Genomic DNA, 18078 nt, shown 5'->3' with positions numbered 1-18078 from the left:
AAACCGATTAAAATATCCGCCGCGAGGGTGATAACATGCGACGCCGAGCAGAAGTCAAGGGACCGTGACCCAGTTGCCGAGCGACTAGCGTCGACCAATTGTTACTGCCAAGTACAAATGCCAAGAATTACAAGGCTTAATGAGATATACGTCGCTTCAGCCAAATTTATTTGGATCGCTTCACCAGAAAGCTTCCCATTTTCCAGCGGGGAAATGCGTCGAAGGAAGCGCAAACGGAGCGCCACCCTCGTTTATTGATCGGTCACCGGCTCCGCTCAACATGGCGCCGGGGGTGGCGTTCGCGCTCAGCTTGATCCTCGTCGTCGGCCACCTCCAGGATGGACCCGGGTCCCTCGCCAAGAGCTTCACGTTCCCGGAGTACCCGTACAAGGAGACCACGAAGAACGTAAGTCGGCCGTGTTTGTTCGTCAAGTTCCACCCTGGTGAGCGAGTGGTGAGCGCGAACGCTGATACCGAGGTTATGGCGCGAGCAACCCCTTCGTACGGGGATGGCGCCTTTTACGACACCGTGCACGCCAGCGTCAGACGCTAATCCGGCTTGGCGCTCCTCCTGGCTGGTTAACAGCCGGCACGAGCGCGGATCGCTAACGGGTGCTCGAGTTTTCGAGATATATGTATAATAAATCGCAAATGATTTGTCGTCGATTCGCCAGCTTGGTAGCGACATCGTGACGCGATCGTCGCGGAATAATTTTTCTATCGGGACGGGGGATCATGTGGCGGCTATCGATTACGGCCGAGGAAGTGAGAGGCCGAAGGGATCAGCGGTTTGTGAAGAAACCGCGGTCGATTTGTCATTAAGCCTCCGGAGGATATTTGGTAAAGGTCGGAGTGTAAGGGCGTCCTCGAGAGTTGCCGTGAGCGAGTGCGCTCGCGAGTTCTCTGGTTTTCGTGTTTCGTGGACGGTCTTTCAACGGGTGTTTCAAACGCGAGGCTTGCGGCTTCCGGAACGTACGTCCTTACGACGGTCACGTGTCCTGTCGGTGTCGGAGGAACGAAAAGCACGAGAAAGTACGCTCGGAAAAAACGTCTCGAGGATCTCTCGCGAGATACACGCGGAGAGAGGCGGACAGTGGCGAGTTGGAGTTGCGATAAAAATTGGAGACGCGTACACGCTGCACGCTGGTGGTAGTCACGTCGCCCGTAATTGAGGTCAATCTTCCAACGTGCACGAATCAATTGTCTCGCGTACCGCTTTATTCCGCGTCGCGGAATGCAGGCAACCGTTTTATTATCTGCGCGAGCTGCCTGGCGCGGAGAATAACTCGCTCGAATCGAAATGAACATCAATGAACGCGCGAACGCGAGCGTTCGGTTGGTACTTTGTAACAAAATAATTGGCAATATTTATTTGCAGCAGGACGCTCCACACAACAGGTGGTATATTGAAAATAAACTTACAATTTAGCATTGCGGTCAAATTTTTGTGTGCATTTAAGAATTAAACAATTTGAGATTTAAGGAATAAATAACGTACTTACATAAGGTTTAACGAAACTGCTGTAACAGTATTGGCAAACGTTGTCGTAGGAGCTTCTCTTTAGACAATTCGAGCAGGCTTGCGAGGAGAGCGGCGCTTGCAAACTGTTGTCGCAGCACAGGAGCGGCGGCGTGGCGAAAACGCGATGCATCCGCGAGTGCGTATCACCGTCCTGTTATAAGGAGATCTATTTATTTGATCAGGTACGTGTATACGGAATATACAGCGCAATTTGTATATATACGCACACAAACATATATATATATATATATATACAGGGTGGGGCAATAACTATTACCACCTTAAATATCTTCTAATTTATAAGGTCCAGAGGAAAATTTATGTAATCAAAATTATACGGTACGAAGGGGGCTAACATATGGCGATAATAATTTTTGTCCTGGTGGAGGCGCTTCGAAGATATCAAGGTCACCTTCATTTTTTTTAATACATTTTTATATTAAATGAAATTTACGTTTAAAAGATGTACGAAATGACGCTTTATTAGTATGTTTTGTCGGAATGTTTTGATTTTGACATTCCTCATAAATGAGGATCAACTTGTTCTTCAAACGGATACATCGATGAAAATAAATAGGATTTTAAATGTTCGACGCGAAGGCTGAGTGCGATTAGGATATCGTTCAGCGTATAAATTTTGCGTTCTCACTGAATTTTTTTGACATTCTCCATAAATGAGATCATTCTCCATCATGTCGACTTGTTCTTCAAATGAATACATCTTGCACGATTGACTTATCTATCGATACTATTTTTTATGTTTATCTTATCCTGTGAACTTATTAAGATGGCCTTCAAAGGGTCTTTGTTTTCATTGAAATAAGTTTACGTCACTATTTATTTTCATCGATGTATCCGTTTGAAGAACAAGTTGATTCTCATTTATGAGGAATGTCAAAATCAAAACATTCCGACAAAACGTACTAATAAAGCGTCATTTCGTACATCTTTTAAACGTAAATTTCATTTAATATAAAAATGTATTTTTTATCGTTTTCATTTACATTTAATCTTGTTCAATAATTTTGTGTCATGAGTTCCGTACTTGTTTTAAGCTCCTCCATAAAATTATGGAAAAAAAACATACCGAACCTATTAAAAAAAATGAAGGTGACCTTGATATCTTCGAAACGCCTCCACCAGGACAAAAATTATTATCGCCATATGTTAGCCCCCTTCGTACCGTATAATTTTGATTACATAAATTTTCCTCTGGACCTTATAAATTAGAAGATATTTAAGGTGGTAATAGTTATTGCCCCACCCTGTATATATATATACAATTCCACTAATTATGTTTAATTATTGTACATATGCGCGCTGCACAAACGCATACGCGCGCATGCACACATAGCACAAAGTGTACAATAGTCTATTTCGCACATGCGGGCGGTATGGTAATGAAGGATGAACACATTTCAGTTGGAGGAGGGTGAGATTGACGTGAGATTAAATTCCTTCAAGGGTTGCTTCATGCAGCGAAACGCTCGGCCACGCAAGTAAAAAGGCGCGGCTCGAGGCAGAGACGCGAGGAGAAGACAAGGGGGAAGGAACTTCTAATCGCAAAACGATTAGCGAACGAGCGGCGAGTCGGTGTACCGTTTAACCCTCCCGGGGGGGATGATTATGCGGCCGTGCAAGGAAGAAAATTGTGCGCGCGATTGCAGTCCGTCGTTTCAAACGCTTCTTGCTGGCGCTTCTTTGCCACCCCGGAAGGGCTAAATTGATGATGCGACATGGTCGGTACACGATGTACATGATCGCGGGGGGGGGGGGGGGAGTCACGGAAATAGGCGAGAAACGCATATCATGCACAAAAATAGTTAGAAAAGAAACGGAAGGAATTAGCGATGTATATCGTGCAGGGTCGCACGATTTTAGGGGATGCGAGAGGTGTACATCGGCGAATCTCGCGACTCACGTATAATAATCTCGAATAACAATCTTTTTCTACTTTTTGTACGCACACGTTTACCTACACAACGTTCGATCGTGACGTTTGATGAAAATAATGCACAAAATAAAGGAGTAAACTGTTGAGTAAGCTGGCTGCACTAGTGTTAACGATTCCGGTCACCGTCTTATTCGCTTTTATATATCACTCGGTTGAAATCTACTTCGAACACTGATATGTACTCGATCTGTATGATAATATATCCTACTACGCATGTTACTCTTGAATAATGCAATATCTCGATGTATAGCCAGAATGACGAATAGCGGTATCTCAAGACCATGTTACTGCGATATTACTACGCAACTTTATTCTCTCCAAGAAGTACAGAACTCAAATTCTCACATATATGATATTATATATAGAAAGTAAATTACATCGATTTACAATTTAACATTTAAAAGCTTAGAACGATATCTCGTAATGAACTTTACTACTTACGCGTAAATGAACTTTACAATTTCTTCCTCGAGATATATGTATGTAAATATATATTATATATATTTAAACTACTCGTACTGTGATACCACGTGATAATCTACAAGATTGTTATTGTTCACTCGAAATATTGTGACAGCTGAAACGAGAAGAATGACAAAAATATAAGAATGCGAAGGAACAAGCATGAAAACCGACGATGAGACGTTGATCACTAGTCACCCTGCGAAGAAACCCGCACAATTTATATTTCAGGATTTCCGGCAACGGTACTTACTGTGCTCTGCAGACTCAGGTAGGCGTCTTTCAACCCTTTGTCATTCACGAGCGTGGAATACTCCTTCAGGTGATCCAAGGCTTCGTCAAATGGTGACTTAAAGAGCGATCTGGCGTTCCATGGTACATCCTTGAAGGTAGCTTTGCGATAACGCAGCCACGTGACGGCGAACTCGACGAAGTGGCGTGATACGAATCGCATGTTGACGACGTTCGAAACCAGATCGTAATTGCTCATTACGGTGCAAAGATGAAGCAGCAGCCTGGTCACTTTCGCGTTACAGAAGTGCAACAGAGCCACCAGGCACTGGTACACCAAGTCCTTCTGCGTCGGATCTTTCTGCAAAGGAACGATAATATTAATATCAGCTTATTGTCGCGTTTCAATTGCTTTCAATAAATTAGATGGCGAGAAGATCAGTAAAATTTTATGCAGAAACGTAATGCTTTCTTGCGACGACAGGTATTTTCATTTTACGCTTCGTTCTTTTCTCGTCCTTTATTTTTAAGCGTTTAACTGACCTGCATGTGAACGATGTGGAGAATCTCGTAAAGATTGATAAGCATATTCACGTCGATCTTCTCGAGAACGATGGCTGACTCATCGGCGTTTTGCGTTAAAAGCTCGAGCACTAATTTCATTCCACTTATTGAGCAGCACGGTGACATTTTCGTAGACATTAACAGCTTGGCCAAGTCTTTTACGGAGACTATCAATGGTTGTTTGCACTGAGAAACGAAGACCTCGCGTTAAAATCGCGTTGAAGATATCAAGAGCGCAAATTTTCGTACGCAGCTTTGGATGACCATTACACGTACCTTTATCGACGTTTCTTTCTGACAATAAATAATGAATGCCAGCAGTTGTATGCTAATTGTACGTAATTGCGATATTTCTTCCGCAAATCCATATGCGTACAATTTTTTCAATAATGTAGATTGCATGTACATTTCAAGCACTGTAATCGAAGAATTCAGAAATAATTGAACCGCGAAATATATTTTCTTGATACTTATACAGGGTGTCCCGGGTTTTAACCGACAAACTGCGGGAGCATATTCTACTAGTGGAAATAAGAAAAAATTCTTATATCGAGTGTGCTTAGAAATGTTTTATTACAAAGTTATAAACCAATATTGAAAAGAAATATGAGATAAGTAACAACGGAACATAGTGTAGAATGTGGAAGGTCGAAGATGTTTATGTTATGTGTATTCACATGTACCAATTTTGATGGAAAATGTGCCACTGCAGTTTCGCCAAAACAGCTGGATACAGTTAGACGGTTGTCCATCGCACTATGCTAGACAAGTTAGAAACTGGTTAGATGAACATTATGCTCATAGGTGGATTGGTCGAGGAGGACCGGTTTTCTGGCCTCCAAGATCGCCCGATTTAACGCCTCTTGATTTTTATTTATCGGGAACTTTAAAAAATAAAGTTTACAGTACAGAAGTAATCTCGCTTGAAGATTTAAAGCAACGAATTACTAATTCAGTTACTGAGATGCAACAAAATTTTCAGGAATGTCGTACCGTAACAAATTCTGTACTACGTCGATGTCTAGCTTGTATCGATGTGCAAGGACAACATTTTGAAATGCGTCACTAAATCATTGCGTAGATAATTTTTATTTTTGTGAAAAAATCCGTTGTTACTTATCTGATATTTCTTTTGAATATTGGTTTATAACTTTGTAATAAAGCATTTCTAAGCAAACTCGATATAAGAATTTTTTCTTATTTCCACTAGTAGAATATGCTCCCGCAGTTTGTCGGTTAAAACCCGGGACACCCTGTATATACGAGAGTTTTATCGGAATAATTATTTAATTACATAAGTATTTGTTTCTTTTTCTTTTCACCTTTGAATGATTTCCGTTCTGCAGCGGCAACTAGCAAGATATGTGCCTGTGTTACCATTAGAACCATAAATTTTGAATCTGCGTCTTTATTCAATATAATACTGATAATAATGTCGATGCTGCGTGTAATGAGATGTATTGGAATTGTATGCGGTTGGATAATATTAGCCAATTCCAGAACTGCCTCTATATGCGCAACTGCAAATGCTAACTGCTTTAATCGTAATATCAAGAGATTGGTTGCAATATTAATTTTAATGCAATAATAATTATAAAAAATGACAAAACGTGAACGATAAGTATTTTACTTTAAATTTTACGATTGAGAAAATTATAAATTCTCTCTCTAAAATTCTTCTAAAATTGTCAACGAACCAGTATTTGAGTGATAATCCAAAAGGATGTTGGGTAGCATGTACCACACGATTTCCGCGATCTCGTCGATCTGGCGTTTATCAGCTTTGTAAGTCTGGATCACTTGGCGGAGTGCTTTTGCAGCTAAGTTGATAAGGTTTTCCGAATAATCGGCTTGCAACACGATCTATTTGGAAACGGATGAAAATCAGTATTGAGTCTCTCGTGCTACAATTTTCTGGGCAAACCGTTAAATGTTACGCGCAATTTGCTTTTATTATAAAACGTAAAGTCGCTCGAGACTTCCCTTTCTAAATCTGAAAAATCTAAAGAGCTGAAGAAAGAAAGGATATATCATCAAAGACAGTAATTTCATGCTGATATCATGCGAAAGATGAATATTCTACTCGCCAATAAACGGCGGACCACTTTGTCGTGGTTGAACGGCAGTAACGGCTTGATGTCGCCATCGGACTCGATCAGCCATAAATCCAAGACACGATTCACGAAGTTCTGCGAAATGTCCGGGCACTTGAGGCAGTAATGCAAGAGATCGATGTGGTGGGTGTAAAACTCGCTGAGCTCGAAGCGTTGCAGAGTAGTCGTCAAAAGAGTGACCGCGTCCGTGTAATTTGATATGAGATGAGGCTGCGGATGCGATAGAGATGTCACCTGAAATCGAGCGAGATTAGTGCGGAACGAACGAATGGGTGATGAACTCGCTACTCACAGCAAACAAGAACCACAGGGGCTTCAACGTCTGGACTGACGATTGACGTCGGACCGACGTCGTGAACTTCTGCAGCGACAGGATTTTAACGATCAACGATTCCAAGGATATCATGTCGTTCCTAAAAGGCAATCCGAGAATTACATAGGAATTACACTCGAATGAAACGCGAGGATAATAACAAGGCAGGGAATGAATAGCTTCGTACTCTCGAGTGCCCAGAAAGTGATAGTAGAGCGAGATCATGAGGGCCGTTCCAGCTTCTCCGTGATACGCCACAGCGTCGTTCCATTGCTTCGAATCCCTTGGTAACTGTAGAAGACCTTGGCGCAAGGTATTCGCGAACGTAATCGTATCTTTGCAAAATGCTATTTTACCCAGAACGCTCAGGATCCGCGATAACAGTGCGCAAACGTTCCAGCGTAGATCTCTACGATGCAGAACGGTGTACACTTTGTTATTTTTAGATTGTTCTCAGGATTAGATTCACGAAGCTTTGAAGAAATTTTAATGATAATACATAAAACATCGAATACGTAAAATATTTTATAAAATTCTGTAAAATATTGCAAAACGTGAAAAATACTTTTCTGCGGAATATTTCCGTCGCCTTTCTGACATGAATTTTTCTTCACGTCTTTTCTCTATTTTTATATCTGTATGCTCAGTGTATATAAATTCTTCCAGATAAATAATACTTTTATAACGATCGTCTTAACAGTAACGAGTATTTCAGGTAATTATTTTCTCGCATTAAGTACCCGCGCTCGCAACTTTTCCATCGTAAAGAATTCTATAACCGCGCTGTTCTACTTGCGACTACAATGTAATCCTATTAAGTCGCGCAGCGTCAGAAATCGACCGGCCCAACTTACGGAAGTCTCACAGTCAAGCACAAGAAGTACTTCAGATAACCGTTAGCAGCCAAGTGGTTCGACAGGTCGTCGTGATTGCAGTTTCTCTGCCGGTACAAGTTGTTGAGGCAGGAGACGAGGCTTCTGTGAAACTCGATCGGGTCTACGCGAGACAAGTCCGCTTCCTGCGACAAAGGAATACGTTAAGCTCTCATCGTAACTCGTCACTTGGTTGCGAACATTGTTACAGCGGGGATCCATCGCACTTTCTAACGAACGTACTTTAACGTACGGCACTATTACGTTCATCACCGTGCCGTAAACGCAATCCGACAGATCGACTTTCGTCTGGCAAACTTCGAGCTTCGCGTCAGTCTGGTCATCTCCGTCGGCGCCGATGTTGCAGAACCTGCCAAACGCCAAATATTCGTGATCGAACGGCTTGGGCATCGAGATAAATAAGGTGATCGACTCTCTACCGAGAAACGCCGTCGCAGGTGCCGCACAATAAAGCAACGGCATGTAAAATTGTGTTGCCATCGTCGCTATCGTACTTCACGATATCTGCCATCGACTTGAGAGCGTCGCGGCACACGTCGATGATCAGCTTCGCGTCAGCGTCATCCTCGTTCTCGAAGACCGCCCGTTGCAGGACAACGTTCAGCATCGTCACGGCCGTGAATCTGAGTTTGTTCCTCGATGATTCTTGGATGTTCAAATTCTTCAGGAACAGCACGACCCGCCGCGGAACGCAGACAGCGTCGAAATTCACGGCGAATTTCGACGATCTAAAAGTCGGACGTTATAGAGACATCTGAAGACTTGAATGCTGCATGATATAACACGATACAACGTCGGCATTATGATTATTATTATTGCTCCGACAAAACGGAATTGTTGTTATCAAAATTCTTAAGGGGGTATTCTAGTGTAAAAGCGGAATTTGTATGCTATTTTGGTGAATTTTTTTTGAAAAAAGTATAAGGTTTTTTGAGGCAGGGTTTTCCCTGCTTATTCATACATATTTGGTGTATGTTTCCAAATTTTAGTATTAGACAATAACTATAAATAAGCGCTGCACATGATATTAAATAAGAACATGAAAAAAAAAGTTGGTCCATGGTTCCCATGATTTCAGCTGTTCTGCTCATCTGAAACAAAAAACCCAAAGAGATTCTTAATTAGTATGAGTGTGGCTATAGCAGGTACCAGAATGAAAAAAATGTTGAAAATTTAAAACATGACTTCATTGAGAAAATTAAGTTTCGATTTGTGCCATTTTTTTTCACTATTGAAGGGCTGTAGAAATTCCAAAAAACAATATTTCGACTTGACTGTGGTAGGGGCTATAGCCACACATATACTGAAGATGTGTGCAAAAGCCTGAGTCAATTGATTAACTGATTTTTGAGATATCATGGGAACCAATTTGAAAAACGTGGTTTCGAGAAAAACACGTTTAAAGTTTTTCATACTGATTACATAGAGATAATGTTACTTACGATCAATCGGCTAGTCCAGGGCCATACAGGGAATATTCCTCTTGTTCGTAGAAGTCCTGCAGAGCTGATCTCTCTTCCCTGCGATTCATTCTCTGATCTCGAGAGAAGTTAGTGAAGCGCCGCTCCGAGCGGGTGATACGAGCTTCGTTCCGGGAGTTTGCGTACATCACCGCTTGCTGACCAATACTAACTCCCATCACGTTCATAAGTTTTAAAATTGGTATAAATCCTTTATTGAAAATTATAACTGCCAAGAATGTTGCTATTTCAACAACTTTCACGCCAGCATGGAGATGTTTTGGAGCAAAAGTCCAAATCAATGAATTTAGAGATTCATTGTACTATATAACCTGTACTATACAAAGGCTCCAATTCAAATGTACGACCTTCAAAGAATAACGATCTTCCGACCCTACCTAAAATACTAACACAATGCTCTGTTGTGTGCCGCGCGGTCCAACCGCCGAGCGCGCGCCAGAGGTTATTTTCTATTAGGTGCTATTACTTTGTTAATTTTGCGAATCGGGTTAAATCTTCTCGCAGACACATTTTCCATACCATATACTTGCAAAATATGCCAAAACAAATTCGATTTTTCTGACATGCTACACTAGAATACCCCCTTAAGTAGGAAGATAGCTTGGAGCGATTATTATAAATTATAAATAATCAAAAACAATGTTAAATCGTGTATGAATGTTTCATGAGCTTTTACAGCGCGAATGAAAGCCGCGTGATGAAATATACCTAACGAGCACGTTGCAAACACCCTGCAGAAGTTCCTCCAACAATCGCGAGTGCGTGAGCGATTTGTTAATGCAATAGCTGAGTCTCAGCATCGACTCGGTGGCACATAGTGCCGTGTAGTCCTCGTAGAACTCTTTGTGGTTGCTCATGAGCTCGAAACACTCGAGAGTGATCCTGCAAATGAAACCGCCGCGGGCGGTTTTGTTCAATGACAATCTCGACTTCAACGAGGAAAAAAACTTTCACGAGAAAATCGAGCTCCGCGCGGATCCATCGATACTAACCTCGTTAGAGAAAGAGAGTACCTGATAAAACTTTCCTCCGCGGTTTGCACGTCGCACAAGGTGGAGATTACGCTGAATTTCACGAGTTTTCGCACGATGCTGCCCCGGCTCGCCCCTTCCGCTCTCTTCAGGAACGTCGCTATTTCCTCAACGGTGCGCAACTTTTTTTTATTGCAATCGGCGAAGACAACAATGGGAAATGATAAAGTTAGTCAGGAATAAAACGCAAGTTCGACGTGAAGTACGAACGTTCTCGTGAGCGCGAAACTTTGAGGTTTACATTGTGAACGTAACCGCGAGAGCGATTCGAGTCAGAAAGGAATTCGTGCGTATGATTCATCTAAGAATATAAAACTTGCTCGTTGTTTTCGCGCTCAACGTGAAACGAGAATCGAGCCAAGGGGTTAATAAATGTTATATCTTTAACGCGACGACATCGATGCAGATCGTGCGAGATACGATCGCTCTTACCTGCGCGCTCTCCGTTCCCGACATCAGCTTCCTCTTCATCTGCGGCAGCAGATTGTCCAGATCGTCCGCCCATAATTCCATAAATAACGACTCCATCGCGAATAATGGCTAATTTATTGGCGCGTAAGTAACACAGTGCGCAGTGGTTCGAGCACTCCGCAAGTTCGAACGTTCTCGTGAGCGCGAAACTTTGAGGTTTAAATTGTGAACCGCGTGAACGTAGCCGCGAGAGCGATCGAAATTCGATCATCGAATCAGAAAGGAAACATGGCGGACGAGACATCGATACTTTTTCGACGCGCTTGACCAAGATGTCCGTCGCGTTTGTCGTATTTTAGGGACCGAGCACGCCAATTCTTCATTAAATCTCGCGCGTATTATATACCGGTAATTTGTTTATGTTAAATATTATTATAAAGATCGTAAATATGATAGAAATAGTGCGAATTATATTATAAGTATTTATAATTGACGAACGCAGATTAGAACCCGAAGAAGCCGGATACCGAAGCGCAAACTTCGCGAATACATTTGCGGATCGGCGGGATACACGAGAGGGTAAGTGACTGCTGGCGCGTGTGTTGATGGTTACTGTATTTTATTTCAAACGTGTTATAAATTATCATACAAATACAATAGGATATATAATCGTAATATATTATAAATGTTAAACAATCCTGAGTAATTACTCTACATAAGAGACGACCCAAAAGTATTCGTAATATCTCTCATCTCGTCTTAATATCGAGCGAATCGCTGGAGAACAAATCGCAATAATATATAATATAGAGAATATAATATAGCAATATATATTTATATGCATATATAAACAATCCATACACAATATATGAAGAAGGGAGAGATTTTTTGATCGTCTATTTATACTTTCTTAGTCCTTAATAAAAATGCCATAAACTATACAGTATTAACATCAAATGATCGCGCGACCTGAAAAATATTTTTACAATACAATGAGACATACAATGCGGTAATACACAGTGCGGTGCGATACAACGCTGTATTATTATGTGCAAAATCTATACATAACAAGAGCGAGAAACAAGCGTAAAACGATCCTCCCACGATTCTCCCTCGAGTAACAAACTAAAACTGTCTCCCCTTCTCGTTTTAGTACTTCACGAACAACAACCACGTTCTAGAAATAACTTCTTCCTAATAACCATGATCGCGTAATTAGCAAAGTATTCGCGTCTTAAGGATAACAATTCAATGCAATGCAATTCGATTCGATTCGATTCGGCTCAACTCAGCTCCCAGAAAACAGACGTACGCAAGCACAGGGTGGAAAATTCAATCAGCGCGAAAATCCTGCGGATTCACGAAAATCTAACGTTTTAATGTCGAACATTTAGGCCTTATCTGACAAGGGAACTAACACAACTGTCCCTCACCGATTTTGATGGGCTTTGGATATGTTGTAGAGCATCGAAAAATATTAGACCCCTATTTTTTTTAGCTGCGTATCTCAACGTTTAGGGGTTGAAACAGCCCCTCGAAGATAGGGGTAAATTAAAAAATTTGACATTTTCGAAAAATGTGAATACACCGTTGTAAAGAGTATAAAATACTATAAAACTTTTGTATAAAACATTTTTTCATATATCTTATATTTTCAAAGATATTCGCTAAAAATGAAAAAATTCATTATCTTCGAGGAGCTGTTTCGACCCCTAAACGTTGAGATACGCAGCTAAAAAAATAGGGGTCTAATATTTTTCGATGCTCTACACATATCCAAAGCCCATCAAAATCGGTGAGGGACAGTTGTTAGTTCCCTTGTGAGTACATTAGCGCGTGGTCTGCCTGGATGATGAATGTTAGAGCGAGATTATACAGCTCTCGTTTAGTTATCTCGTTTAGTATGCTCGATCGACGTGCATTCGACATCCTACACATCCTCGACACCCTACGCACACTTTTACACGTCACACCACATACACAAGTTCGGCTACATTTGCTACGTCTACGACAGCCTGTCACAACGATTGTACGCGTACGTGGCTCGTGATACGTATTTCCTCGCGACTTTCACGCTCGTTTCTATTTCCGTTTTTGTTTTTAGCACCAAAAGTACAACGTGAAGAATATATATACCTCGCGCGTACCAGAATTTTTGCGATGAATAATGCCCGAAAATACGCGTCTGGGAATCGACACTCGCGGAACGCCAATCGTGGCAAAAGGCCTACTCGCAATCTACGGTAAAAAAAAGAAGAAAAGTTTCCCTTATCAAAATCTAAACGCATCATATCAAAGTTACGGCGGACCGCAAGCGCGTCGCAGCCGCGAGCAAAACGCGCATAGCAAAATTTGTTCTCGAAAAGTTCCGTCAAAAAGCGACCTATCGCGATCGATGGCCGCAATAAACTCTCTCTCTCTCTCTCTCTTGCTCTCTGTCTTTCTGTCTCTCGACGCGGTTTTTCGTACCGCCGAGGAGGAGGGTGATCGCGCGAATCCGTCCTCCTCTAACAATCGGGACTCGTTTCGGTTATTGAATCGTGTTTACCTGATAAACACGCTCAATACTCACGACGAGTGGCGATCGAGCATGCGATCCATGCTTTGGTCCGTCAAGAATCGTCCGAGCCTCACGCGATCCTCGTACGACAGTGGCGGGACCGCGACTCGCGCCCTTGCAAATCGCGGACACGGATATTGTCCGAATGGTCGGTCGTGCCGAGCACTTCGTCGAAGATTCATTCGTCTATTGGTCCATGGGCGGTGATATCAAAACGCTTTCAGTCTTACGGCTTCAGAAAACGGAGAAGCGCATAGTAAAATAGCGCGCGCACACATACACACGTACATATACGAATATAATATATTTTTTAATATCGTTAATAGGACCCGATATTTTTATTTATTGTCCGCTGTACTGCTTAAATTCTACTCGTCTTCTTCAAGATATGCTTCGAATATGATCGTGATCGAATGTACATAATGTAGTCGACGTATGCGCACGTGTTAATTTCGCGATCGTTGACCGTGTCACGCAAAAAAAAATACGAGAAAGAAAGCACGGGAATTCAGAGCTCGAAACGTTTCTTCCTCTCGGCGACCATGCCCATGGCGGGTAGAGGAGGATGTAGCGGATGATGGTAACTCGGCGTGGGCGTCGGAGGCAGGCTGCGACAGCTTCTGCTGGACCACCTCACTGGTGGAGACCTCATCAGCTCTGTAACATGGAAAAGCACACGATTTTATGACTCGATCGAGGGTGTTCTCAGTTCGAATATTCAAGCGTAAAGCGTGAAACGGAAAAACGAAACGTGTGCGGAAAGAACATGACGGGAGAATCGAGCTGTACGCCGTGCAGAAACGCGTAAATGTGCAAACGGTAATGCGACTTAGGGCGAAACCCTGGCGAAGCGACGAAGAAGACGAACGGACCTGCAACGGAGAGAGCTGCGGGTTCCGGGGTGAGGCGGGATGCGCGACGAGCGTCGGCACGGAGGGTGTATGCCTCCGGGAGCTGGTGCTTTTCATTCTGCTTGCCGGCCTCCTGCCACCGCTGGCCACCAGCGCCGCCGCCGACTCGCATCTCTGTTGCTGTTGTGCTACCTTACATTTCAAACAAGTGCCGAGATACTGTTACCGCTCTTACATTCTTTGCCATCGCGCTTACGCGCATCTCTGTGTCAAGTAAATCTCTCGCGTGAGACACACCAACAATCGTGCGAATTCACCGCGAATTGCATTACAAAAATACGAGAGCGAGAGAAGGTTTACGATTAGACTTGCGAGTTGTAAATCGATAAAAAATATCTGTCCTGCTACTTTTGATTTTTGTCCTTTTGATGCTCGTTGAAATCGATAAAAAATGTTTGTCCTGCTGCTTTTGATTTTTGTCCTCTTTGAGGCTCGTTAAAATGGCTTACAATACTTGTTACAATATTACATTCCTTTTCCCAAAATTCCATACAGAGTCTTACGGTACAAGGTACGTACAAAATATCTTTCGAGCGTTTTAAGACGATAGGGAAGTTGCGTCTCGGTTTCAGTTAGTCGATTTAGTCTCAAAGAGGCAATTAAATTGCGAAGTTACTGAGACGTGATCGTTACAGTCACGTTAATGGATTCTGCGTACTTCTAGATGCAGATGCGCCAGTGATTGTAAGTAATGCTTCCATTGATTCAGAGTCGTTACGTGTCATTAAGGGGAGAGCCTGCTTTAGAACGCTGAAAATAAGGTATATTTTACGAATTGTTTTTGGAGAAACTATACAGCGGATCATTATAAAACTTTTATGCATTTATTAGTACATGTTTAAAGATAAAAAAAATTATTTTTTGATTTGAATATATCGCTTGTAGAGGTCGTCCTGGAGAAATCTTAGTGCAGCCGCGTCGCCGGCATTGCAAATTGGTGAGCATTCTCCTGCCTCCAAATTTCGTCTAAACTGAAAAATTGAAATATCTTCTCGTTATTTATGAATTCCCATCGTCGATGAACCAAAGAGAGAAGAAAAAAGTTGAAAAGTGCCAAAATGGTGGAGCTTAGAACACAAAAGTACGATTTTTAGGCAAAGTTTTTGAACTTTTTCATGCAAAAATAATTGTTTAACTTAATGTTTTTATGAATATTAAAGGTTCATCGACGATGGGAATTCATAAATAACAAGAAAATATTTCAATTTTTCAGTTTGGATGAAATTTGGAGGCAGGAGAATGCTCACCAATTTACAATGCCTCCAGGACGACCTCTACAGGCGATATATTCAAATCAAAAAATAATTTTTTTTATCTTTAAACATGTACTAATAAATGCATCAAAGTTTTATAATGATCCGCTGTATAGTTTCTCCAAAAAAATTCGTAAAATTATACCTTATTTTCAACGTTCTAAAGCAGGCTCCCCCCTTAAGCTTTGTGGAAACTGACATTTTCATGTTCTCTCAATTATTGCACCAACGTGTATAATTGCAGTTGTATGCAGTTTGCACACCACTTGCGCATCTGTAGCGTATTACGTATTTATAACTGGTTAATATCCTTACAGATTAGATGCTTATAGCGTTTACCCACGCATAAGGCAATGTTATTTCGCATATTGCACGCCGTAAACTCGCAAACACAGCTCACATTAGCAAATAGCCAGCGTTAGACAAGCGTTGCGTAATGCGCATTGTATAATAATCGTGTGTATATAGCTCGTACATAATAGTAGGCACGCTTCCGACATTTAGCTGTCGGCATAACTCGTGTTGGACAATCCAAATTAATCGCCGATTTTCTCAATTTCTCCCTCGCGAGGATTAACGTTGCTGTCACGTAACGAAAGGCTGTTAATTTTTTATTTTACTAATACATGCGATGAAAGAATGAAAGATTTCCATAAAATTGAACAGTCTCCTCACATCTCTAATGAATAATTGTCTAGCTGTATACATTTACGCAATCAGAGATACATTCGCAATCTTCATGGCATCAATCAGCGATGCTCTGACAATGTTGTTAATACGTTAAAAGCGCATTGTGTTAATTTCCATGAAGCATATGTTAGTCTCATTATTCTCCCTTCGCGAGATAGCAAGAATCGACTTTAAGAGACCTTGCCTGATCCGCGATCTGCGTTACGCCAGGAAACGATGCGGCTGGTTTACGGGAAAAATCGCATGCGGAAAAGATTATCGTAGATGAAGATCGGCGAATCTTAAAATGACAATGATGAAACACGCCGAATCTTAAAATGATACCAATGGGCTATGAAATCACGATGATGAGCGCAATAACGTGTTACATAAGCACCGAGAACCTCCCCATTGGCAACGTATTGTCAATCGACGACGCATTGTATAATAATCCACCACCGCAAACACACACACTCTCTTTTTCACTCACTCGCTTACAATTTCAATATTCATTTATCTTCTATACCTTGATATTGATGAGGCAGGCCGCTCCTCGGTCTCAAGCTGTCCCACAACGACGAGCCCAGATTGCTGTTGTTACGTTCCTGACCCTTTTGCTCTAAGCTCGCCTGTTTCTCGTCAACGTGCGAGCCGGGAACGCCGGCGCTACTCGCCGGCCTAGCCAGACTACTCGAGTACGGCAACGAAACGGACTTTACGCGCTCGAGTCTGTACGAGAACGCGCTCTGTGGCCGATCCGCCAACGGGGACGGTTTTTGCAACACGCCGGACCGCAAGCTCGCCGTTCTCGGATTCCGTTCGCCCGTTAATCTCGACTCACCGGCAACCTGGCTGCACCTAGGGCGCGTCGGCGAGTAGGCAGGCGAGTAGTCTAGCAACGGGACGGCTTTCGACAGCACACCGGACGATTCACGAGGGGTGTCCCCATGCTGTTAGTGAAATATCGAAGATATGCGTCAATGCAGCTGACAGGGCGTCAATGCGAGCGAGGGGAAGGGGTGGTTAAACGCTGCTATTATAAAATCGCTTCGATCCGCCGAGTTACGAAGTCGCTCGTGATACCTGATCCCGCAGGACTCGTTCTCGGAACTCGAACTCGAGCCTCGCATATCGTAGTATGTACATGTAAGTCCAAACGAATGGAGACGATGAAGGGGAATCGTTAATGAAAAGCGCAGGATTTTCTTACTTTGGACGGCTAAAGTACGGTTTAAAGTGCGATAAGAAGCTCTCGCCAGGCGAAACACCATGATACGTAACTGCGCCGTAAAGTTAATCGATTTTTAGTAATGTACACGTTGTTAACCACGTCTATTCTCCCCGGGAAATTCCTAGCCGAGGGACAGCCGTACCTTGAATTGCTGTTGCAGTCGGTGCATCTCCTCCCTCGGTTCGACCAAATCGTTGTCCCTGCACCTCAGGATCTGCATGGCATCGCCAGTATTGGCGGTATCGTTCGTCTCCAGCACTAGATGCGCTCTCAGCTGCTTGTTCCTCGCGTCCAGTTGCATGATGTGCTGTTGCGCCTGGGCGAGTTGCTTCGACAGGTTGCCCACTTTCTCCTCCAACGCGGCCGACTCCACGCACTTGGACGAGTACTTCGCGGACAGGGAAAGAATCTCTTGCTTGATCTCTTCCATCTCTTCTCTGTAAAAAAAGAAACATTGATATTACGTTGTAATTTTCAG

The 18078-nt window shown here is 42.6% G+C and overlaps 3 protein-coding genes across 6 annotated transcripts in view; 1 reads left to right on the top strand and 2 right to left on the bottom strand.

The window, feature by feature from the left end:
- Window positions 1-250: 250 nt before the first annotated feature.
- Window positions 251-4109, top strand: LOC105275021. The gene is made up of 3 exons (XM_011331613.3): window positions 251-406; window positions 1552-1704; window positions 2945-4109. Exons 1-3 carry the CDS (start codon window positions 281-283, stop codon window positions 3023-3025), a joined length of 360 nt encoding a protein of 119 aa, XP_011329915.1. The 5' UTR covers window positions 251-280; the 3' UTR covers window positions 3026-4109.
- LOC113562486 lies at window positions 3865-10472 on the bottom strand (the record flags this gene model as incomplete). The annotated part of the gene is given in 11 exon segments (XM_026972082.1): window positions 3865-4530; window positions 4713-4919; window positions 5010-5246; window positions 6033-6359; window positions 6405-6596; window positions 6821-7104; window positions 7106-7569; window positions 8015-8196; window positions 8276-8402; window positions 8473-8785; window positions 10205-10472. Coding segments are annotated over 11 exon segments (2973 nt in total), but the record flags the coding sequence as incomplete, so codon positions are not given.
- Window positions 10473-13079: 2607 nt separating this feature from the next.
- Window positions 13080-18078, bottom strand: part of LOC105275023 (protein outspread) — a 229764-nt gene continuing 224765 nt past the window's right edge. The window contains exons 14-17 of one of the 4 annotated variants that reach the window (XM_026972093.1): window positions 17743-18037; window positions 16896-17319; window positions 14409-14579; window positions 13080-14193 (exon numbers count right to left, since the gene is read on the bottom strand). In XM_026972093.1, coding sequence (XP_026827894.1) covers window positions 14045-14193; window positions 14409-14579; window positions 16896-17319; window positions 17743-18037 — 1039 coding nt within the window. In that variant the 3' untranslated portion in view covers window positions 13080-14044. The remainder of the gene's footprint in view (window positions 14194-14408; window positions 14580-16895; window positions 17320-17742; window positions 18038-18078) is intronic. The other 3 variants (XM_026972094.1, XM_026972095.1, XM_026972096.1) reach the window with 3 other exon arrangements.

This window comes from Ooceraea biroi, chromosome 8 (genome assembly GCF_003672135.1).
Source record: "Ooceraea biroi isolate clonal line C1 chromosome 8, Obir_v5.4, whole genome shotgun sequence".
Classification (NCBI taxonomy): Eukaryota; Metazoa; Arthropoda; class Insecta; order Hymenoptera; family Formicidae; genus Ooceraea; species Ooceraea biroi.
Note: the sequence above shows the minus strand (reverse complement) of the source record. Positions and strands in the feature narration are given on the sequence as shown.

Excerpts from the sequence above, each read along its gene's own strand:
- LOC105275021 (XM_011331613.3), top strand. The coding sequence starts at position 281 with ATGGCGCCGGGGGTGGCGTTCGCGCTCAGCTTGATCCTCGTCGTCGGC. Across the intron at positions 407-1,551 it reads ACAAGGAGACCACGAAGAAC|GAGCTTCTCTTTAGACAATT; the intron begins GTAAGTCGGCCG and ends ACGTTGTCGTAG. Across the intron at positions 1,705-2,944 it reads AGATCTATTTATTTGATCAG|TTGGAGGAGGGTGAGATTGA; the intron begins GTACGTGTATAC and ends AACACATTTCAG.